This window comes from Austrofundulus limnaeus, unplaced genomic scaffold, assembly GCF_001266775.1.
Source record: "Austrofundulus limnaeus strain Quisiro unplaced genomic scaffold, Austrofundulus_limnaeus-1.0 Scaffold47, whole genome shotgun sequence".
Classification (NCBI taxonomy): Eukaryota; Metazoa; Chordata; class Actinopteri; order Cyprinodontiformes; family Rivulidae; genus Austrofundulus; species Austrofundulus limnaeus.
The window spans coordinates 2,143,235-2,151,804 of NW_013952449.1; the positions used below are offsets into that span (position 1 = coordinate 2,143,235).

An 8,570-nucleotide genomic window follows, 5' to 3' on the forward strand; every position below is an offset into this window, starting at 1 on the left:
TTTCCATATAAGGTATGGGACTGACGGAAAGGTCTGTCACCGCCCCGAGCTGCATGCTGCAGCGAAGTGTACTTGAATATGGCGGCCGTACTGACGTGACAATTTCAAGAAGTTCACTGCAAACCGTGCCGACCAAGGTGTCGACGTCGACTTTCGAGTCTAGCTATTTTATGTCTATCTACTCCTGCCCCGCCCACGCTTTTAGCATTGGCTGGCTGGAATTATCCTTGCCGCTGATTGGCTGAGGTCGCTGCCTGTTCAGTGGGTATGTTTAGCTGATTGCATTATTGGAATCGGATTTACCTTTTTCAGGTCGAACTGTTCAGGGTTAATTGCCTTTTTTCTTGCTGCATTTCAGGACAATATTCATTTACCGCGTGCTTTAGCTTGCTAGCATCAAATTAGGGATCAAGTTCTGGATTATCGGTAAAGCACGGAAACAAACAAACAATTACCGAAATGTCTTCGGACCGGGCCAAGGAAATTTTAAAGGGCTTTAAACTGTATCCTTTTGTATTGTTTGTTGGTGATGCAACGCGCAGGTTTTACTGGATTCTGTGGTAAAATTGTTTATTTAACAAGCTTAGTTATCTCACATCATGAACCATTAGGAAGATGGTTCTGTGTTAGCTGCTCTGGCTAACCTCCCTGACCATCACTGCAACAGCTACTTATACTATACTGTCTGTATTAAGTACTTTACAAATGGCTATTAAAAACATACTTTGTTTGTACTTTACATCTTAATGTAATCAAACCTTACTGTTTATATAAATACTTTATGTCTAAATTGTAACAAACCCTACAAAGAATTGTACAAAGTAGCTACTTTAGATTTTAGTATAAACACACCTTACCCTACAACTGACAGTACTATCTACTTTACATCTTAGTATAAACACACACACTGTCCGTAGGAGTACTTTATACAAATATTAATGAGTGATTAAATTACTTCATATCTTACTATAAACACACCTTACTGTGAAGTATTTCACATCTGAATATTAAACTGTACAACTGACTGTACAGAGTACTTAGCATCTTAGTATAAACACACCTTACTATGTACATCTGAGTATGAACTTATACTTCTGGTGAACTTTACATCTGAGTCTAAACACATTGTGTCTGCATAAAGTACTTTACATTTAAGTACAAACAGATGTAATATGTTTTCTGTCTTAGTATAAACATGTCTGATTGACTATACGGAGTACTTTACATCTAAGTATTGACTTGTTGAGTGTAAGTACTTTACATCTTAGTATAAAAACACAAAGTCTGTTGGAATACTTTACATTTGAATATAAACTAATATACGTCTAACTGTATAAAGTACCTTTTTTAGTATAAACTAACATAGTATTGACTGCACCAAGTACTTTACATCTTAGTATAAACACAAAATATTATAACTGTACATCTGAGTATTTACAAAGCTTACTACAGACTGTAAGTACTTTACATCTAAGTGCAAACACACATTCTGTCTGTAGGATTAGTTTACATCTGAGTATAAACAAATTGTTTCTGTATAAAGTACTTTACATTTAGCTACAAACAGATGTAATAATGTCTGTACTTTATGTTTTCTATCTTAGTATAATATAAACATGTCTTACTAACTGTATGTAGTACTTTACATCTCAGTGTATGTCAGTGTAGTAAGAAGCTTTCAGTGTTGCTCGGTTTGGCAGCAGCCACCATAAAACTCTGTTAGCTCCTTCTGTAAGCAGATTTTTGTGTAAGTGTAATCTGTAGCTGCTCATATATCTGAAGTTAATCTGTAGGTGCTGCTTTGGTGTTGTTGTGTTTTAATTATGTATTACACAGTCTTTAAAGTACATCATCCAAAACGTACATAAGAGTCAGTGTCAGCGCTGTGATCTGCCTCTGAATTTGTAAATTTGGATCAGAAATGACTCAGCACTTACGGGTAAAACATTTCATCTTGTAGATTTCTCTGTTATGTGTCATGAAGCAGAAACAAAGCTTTAATTTCTCATGAATAGAGCGAGGCTGTGCACCCAGCTCCAGCCATAATATTACACTAGTTTTCAAACCAATGTTTTTAATTATCTCACTGTGCTTCCCTCTTTTCGTTGTGGCTTTATTTCCTCATCGTTTCCAGTTTATTTGGGACTGTGCAGACTTTCTGACTCAGTTGGTGGAGCTAAAGGCAGCAAAGGTGACAGGATCACCTGTTCTTTATCCCACCTGTGTTTCAGTCAGAGCCTCTGTGGTGGGAGCCTCGGCTGCTTTCTCCACGCTCACTGGTAGAAGGCAGGTTTTAGTCAGCCTCTTTGATTGACTGTTAAAAAGCCATCAAAATGTGGGGACCTGAAATTCACGTTTGTGTAAGAAACGTGGCAGAAATGCCGTGCCGCTCATGTGAGCAGCACCGCTCCTGCATGTGTTACACGCTCAGATTAGGAGCCAATCCGGATTTGAATGTAGAAGATTAAAGCTTTTTTCACGTTTCTCATTCACAGCCCCTGACAGTCAGGGTCTGCATCGTCCAAAGTGAACCTCCTCACTGAGTCTTCATCACTTTGTGTCGCTTATTAACTGAAGGCCAGACTTTAGTTTCATATTAATACATTTATATCTGCCCTCCACCAAAGCTTGTTTTTACCTGTGTCTGTGTGTTTCTGTGTTGTTAGTAAAATATGTCATGAACCACTGGATACATTTGAATGAAACTTGTCAGCTAAAAGCCCTGTCACATTAGACGACTTATGAACACTTTAAAGACGTCTGTGTTGAAGGTGGAATTGAAAAAAATCAACAGGAAGCTTCTTTTTGTCGTGTACATAGTGTAATTCGAACAAATTGATCAAATATAACTTTTATTTGCAATTTAGACATAAAAAGTGTTTCATAAGTTGGCATAAGTTGTCTAGTGTGACAGGGCCTTAAAGGGGCAATATCATGTAAAATCAACTTTTTCGAGTTTTATATCATGTTATAATGTTATACTCTCATAAAAACATGCACAAAGCCTTGCTTTGATTCATTCATGCATGTTTGAGAAATCCTGCAGTGTTTTTAGGAAGCCATGCTGAGGAGCAAAACGACAGGTGGGGACCAGGAACACCTTTTGATACCAGAAACACCCCTGGAACGTGTCTTTAAGCCAAGCTTCCTCATGGCAGAGCCCCCCCCCTCCCCCCACACCCCGCCCATGACTCCTGCAGGCTCTTGGGTGAAAGTGAAAGTGAAACTAAAACTGTCTGCTGCACTCTCAACCTTAGTTCTCACTCAGTGAAGCTCTTTTCAGATTAAAAATACCTTTGAGGAAATGTATTTTCAGATGCCAAATAAACTGCATCATAGCGCTCCCCCACCACTACCACTGGCGAGACAGAAGCCGAAGGTGGTTCTTAAAGAGACAGAGGCCAATTTCAAGGCGTTTAGAAGAGGAAGTGATGAGAAGATAAGTTTATTTTCTATTTAAACATAAAAACAGCATTTTAATAACARCTAAAGGTTACATAGATACTTTATTATGGTATAGTATTTAAATGTATGCCTGAGAAACACATAATATTGGCCCTTTAAAATGTTTTAGACAACCTATGCTGAATTGTGAACATTTTGTTATGACTAAATTACTTATATACCGTAGGTTATATATTTCATCTAATCGTTGGTATTAAAGTATGAAAACGTCTAAGAGAGGGTTCTAGATGAGTTTTTAAAATTCCATCGTCGACATAAACATCTTCAGTGTTGCCTAAAACGTTATAGTGTGCCAGGGCCTTAAGCTGCTGTCTGACCCTTTTGACCAGTATTTAATACTGGATCAAAATCAACTGGTATTTTCTCCTGTTGTTGCTCCAGTCTTTTCCAGGTGGCTAGCACCTGCTGTAGTACTGACTCAGCCCAACGAGCAAGCATCAAATCAATATGAACAACTCTGGATCTTGTGTTGACTGTTGGGTTGCCAGTGTTAAATACTTAATTATGGTGATGCTGTTGTGTTGGAAACCTTTCTGTCGTCAACATGATGCTTTTAACACTTCAGGCATTGAGCAGTTTTCTGATCCTTGGTGTCATCCCGGTTTAAATACTGAGAGGTGTTCTTGATGTTGCTCCTTTTAAAACGTTTTTTAAATCTCAGCTAAAAATATTACTACTCATAAATAGATTGAATGTTGATCTTTATAAATGTTCGGAATGGTTTAAAGCAAACGAATTGTCTTTGAATGTCAAGAAGGTGTGTTTTATTGTGTTTTCTGGGAGTAAAACATATAATAGTGATCAAATTAAAATTTATGTCAATGATGAAGAAATAATTCAGGTTTCATCAACAAGTTTTTTTAGGGGTCTGGATCGATGAGAAACTTTGTTGGAAAGACCATAATGGACATGTCTGCAAAAGAAATTGCCAAATCTATTGGAATTTAAGCAAGATTAGACATTTTGTTTATAAATCTTGTTTTTTAATCTTATATTACAGTTTAATTTATCCTTATCTCACCTATTGTAATATTGTTTGGGGAGCTACATTTCCAACTCATCTGAACAAAATATTTATTCTACAGAAAAAGTTTCAAAGAATAGTTACTTTCTCGAAATTTGATACATCCTAGTGAACCTTTTATTATTCAAAACTATTTTATAAATTAAAACTGTTGAATATTTCCGATGTAAACATATTTCTTACTTGTACATTTGTGTTCAGAGCTCTGTATGATATAAATTGGCCTTCCTATATTAAAAGCTATTTTCATATGAACTCACAAATTCATAATTATCCTGCTAGGCAATCTTTTCATTTGTATCTTCCGTTATACAAATCATTGCGTGACCAATTTTCAATTAGATTTTAAGGAGCTAAAATGTGGAATTCTAATGTTGAACCTTCAGTATCTCTTTTTGTGTATAAAAATAGATTAAAAACCAAGTGATTTTAGATTTTTCTTATTTTTGTATGTATTTTGATGGATTTTATATTTTATTTTGATGTCTATTTTTGTATTGATTTTGTTCCATTTTTGTTATTTTTATTTGTGTGGTTATTTCTATTTTGTTTGTTTTTTTACTGTTGTGTTGTAGTTTGATTTGATTGGGAGTGGATTTTACATAAGCCTTTTTAGGCTTTTACCCTTCCCTTGCACGTGAAATATTTCATTTTTGCATGTATTTTGATGGATTTTATATTTTATTTTATGTCTATTTTTGTATTGATTTTGTTCCATTTTAGTTATTTTTATTTGTGTGGTTATTTCTGTTTTATGTTTTTTATTGTTGTGTTGTAGTTTGATTTAACTGGGAGTGGATTTTACACAAGCCTATTTAGGCCTTTACCATTCCCTTGCACGTGAAATATGTCATTTTGAATTGTTGTTGTATTCTTTGTTTTACTTCTTATGTGTTAAACAAATCAAATCAACGGTTGGACTCAAACCAAAGTCTGAACCTCAGATAAACGACATCGCTCCTTCATAGTGTAGAAAGGATGAAGGCAAGCGGGAAAAGAATAAACTGCAGATGTCTTTTATTATGTCATTGACATGTAAAAAAAAGGTCAGGTTCAAGTGTTGTGGGGTTATTTTATTTTTTTACTATTGCTCATTTGCCTGAGTATGTTAGTGTCGCTGGCAAAATATCTCATGAACCACTGGATGGATTTTTATGAAACAAAAAACAATAATTGGTTGTAAATTTGCAACTGATTAACTTTTGGAGTCAACCTAATTCAGAATGGCTACCACAGCTAATCAACCTTAGCCAAAACAATATGGATACATCACAGTCAGTGTTACAGTTTGAGCTTGTATTTGGTGTGGAAGCAGCTGAGAGTCCTTCACAACACTGAGTCTGAACAAATCATATTAATGCAATTGTGCATGAGGTTTTTTAAAAAAATATGTGTTCCTTCAAGCAATGTTCCGTGTTTGATACGACAGTTTTTCTCAGGTGACACAATGATAGTTCAGTCCTGAATTTGGTGTTCTTTAAAAACCAGCAGCAGGATCCGTGTCCTCCTCTTTTGGTTGTTTGCTTGTCAGTGTGCATTGCCAATGCAATGCACACTATTGTGATTCGTTTCCCATCCAAGTCAWBTCAACTTTGCCATGCTTCTCCTCCTGCATACTTTGTCCTAGAGCTGCCATTGTAATTTATATCTGTAAAGCTCCTGTGCCAAATGATGGCTATGCCTTTTGGTGCCTGTAAAACGTATAGTTTATGAAATATTAATGTTTAATGAATTATGTTGGCAGTCAATGGAGCCTTGTATTGGTCCAATACTGCCCCATGCTGTACTCAACTTGGTACTGCACCATAGTTTAATATTTCAACTCAGTAGTTCAGTGTTTACAGTACAGTACAGTACAGATGTTTTACTATAATATTGTCTTAATACTGCTCGATTGTTGTAATATTATGCATTTTTGTGTCAATAATTGTATTGGCAATGTGGCCTCTTTCTGCACACATACAAACCAACCCCTGCTACCACCTTCTGCCACAGCTCCATTGGTCTAATGGTCTATATCATGGACTTTCATGTGGGAGATCAGGGTTCAAACCCCAGCTAATGCAACTTTAACAAAACGTTTCTTCAAATTTCATATTGTCACACAATTACCTTAATTACAAACACCTGCTGATGTGACAGGCACAAGCTGGTATAGAAAACACATTTGAACTTGGTCAAAGTTCCTTCTGCAAGTCCAATGCTGTAGGCAAAGCCATGCTACATGGCAATGCACACTTGTTTTTACATCGTAAAAACCCATGTCTAGTTGTCCCTTAACGTTTGGTTGGTAGAAACTGGATGAATCTTCGGGATGCAGAGACGGGTAAAGTCCTGTGGCAGGGAACAGAAGATCTGTCCGTCCCAGGAGTCGAACATGAAGGTAACCTCTGCTGCCTCCGTGGTTCCTCTGATAAAGTTGTTCACACTTTACTCTGAAGACTCTCTTTAAAGCTCTGTTGTGTCTGCACGTAGACTCGAAGCATGAAAAGGTTTTAAACATGAAGATAAAACAGGTTTCTGTAGACGTTTTGAAAATGTACGGAAAATTCTTCAGTTACATCTGACGCTGAAAAGGGACCAGTTTATCAACAAGTGTCTTTCTAAAGGAAAAAACACGTCATACAGATTGGTCTTAATATCTCGTATTTGTTTTTTTTTCCCCACAGTTCAGGTTTTTATGTATTTATTTATCACTAACTGTGATGTCTGACCTTTTTCTCAGCTCGTGTCCCAAAGAAGATCCTTCAGTGTAAAGCGGTGTCCAGAGAACTGAACTTTTCTTCCACGGAGCAGCTGGAGAAGTTCAGGTTGGAACAGAAAGTTTTCTTCAAAGGACAGTGTCTAGAAGGTAATCCCTGACAAAACTCACAGATCTGCTGAACGTTTGGCACAAAATAGAGGTTATGTTACATCGTAACAGCTCCATGCTGTTATTGAAGCTCTATGCTTTAATAAATAAAACATTTTTATCGGAGAACTCAGGACAGATTATAAATTATCTTTGTCAGATCTTCTTACAGAACATTTAAAATGATAGGGTCAATAATTTAGTTTATAATAAATAACTCAAATGTATTAAAAAATTTTACACAAATTGTTATTTTTTTGCTGAAATGTAGTTTAAAGCTTGTTTTGTTATAACTTATAACTCACTTGTACCGAGCAGATTCCATGAAATCCAGTCAAATAAGTCTGACAGAAAATAAAACACAATAAGCAAACAAAAATCATTGTAAAAGCAAAACTTTTCATTTGCAAGCAAAATATTTTTGTATGAATTAGCGATGTTTAATTGTTTTCTTCTTTCTGACTGATGAGGCTTTTATTCTGACACGTTTGGATTCTGCTGCTGCAGCTTTTATTCTGACAGTCACGTTTTCAGTTTTGCCGACTTGTTTCTGTTTGACCTAAACATCTCAGGTGGGAGGGTCTTTTCAGAAGACTGCTCTCATTGGTTAGAGAGTTTTTGGGGGTTAATGAAATGAGTTCCCAGTTTTTGTTACTGGAGGGTCTGTATGACGGCGTTTGAACTGTTTCCCACACAATGTCAGTGGTAGTTTTCTTTTGATCATGTCATTTATCTAACTGTTTGTGGTTCACATTTTTAAGTAAAGTCAAGCTAAACTTTATTGGATATAATAAGCTATTTATAGTCTATCTAGCTGCATTTCAGTGTTTACCGGCAGAAACAGAACCAACAGTAATGGTCTGTCTTCAGTCCTGATTAGATATGAAGCTACATGTTGGACCAAGTTTCATTAGATCTTAATGGAGCTACGCCATCGATGTTTTCATTCTCATCTACTCTATAATCCTGTGTCCCAGCCTGCAGTCACATGTCTGACAGTTTATCATCTGTGCTGGGCAAAAGCTCTGATCCAGTGGCTACATTGACTGTGTGACATTTAAAGGTTTACCCTTTAAAAGTTTAATGATTGGGTTAGAGTGTCTGTCATTATTTGGCCGTTTAGCAAATAAAATAGTTTTATTTGTGGTGTTACTGATCTACAACAGGAAAGGTTGAATCTGATGTTCTGTCTGTTTCTAAACGTGTTTTGCCACTGAAATATATATATAT

At 36.2% G+C, this 8,570-nt stretch overlaps 1 protein-coding gene across 2 annotated transcripts in view; it reads left to right on the forward strand.

Annotated features, from left to right (window-relative positions):
- Window positions 1–53: 53 nt before the first annotated feature.
- pde6d (phosphodiesterase 6D, cGMP-specific, rod, delta) overlaps window positions 54–8,570 on the forward strand; it is a 26,393-nt gene continuing 17,876 nt past the window's right edge. The window contains exons 1-4 of one of the 2 annotated variants that reach the window (XM_014008070.1): window positions 54–265; window positions 359–503; window positions 6,784–6,872; window positions 7,215–7,340. In XM_014008070.1, the coding sequence (XP_013863524.1) occupies window positions 460–503; window positions 6,784–6,872; window positions 7,215–7,340 (259 nt within the window). In that variant the 5' untranslated portion in view covers window positions 54–265; window positions 359–459. Of the gene's footprint in view, window positions 504–6,783; window positions 6,873–7,214; window positions 7,341–8,570 lie in introns of both variants that reach the window. The other variant, XR_001310189.1, reaches the window with a different exon arrangement.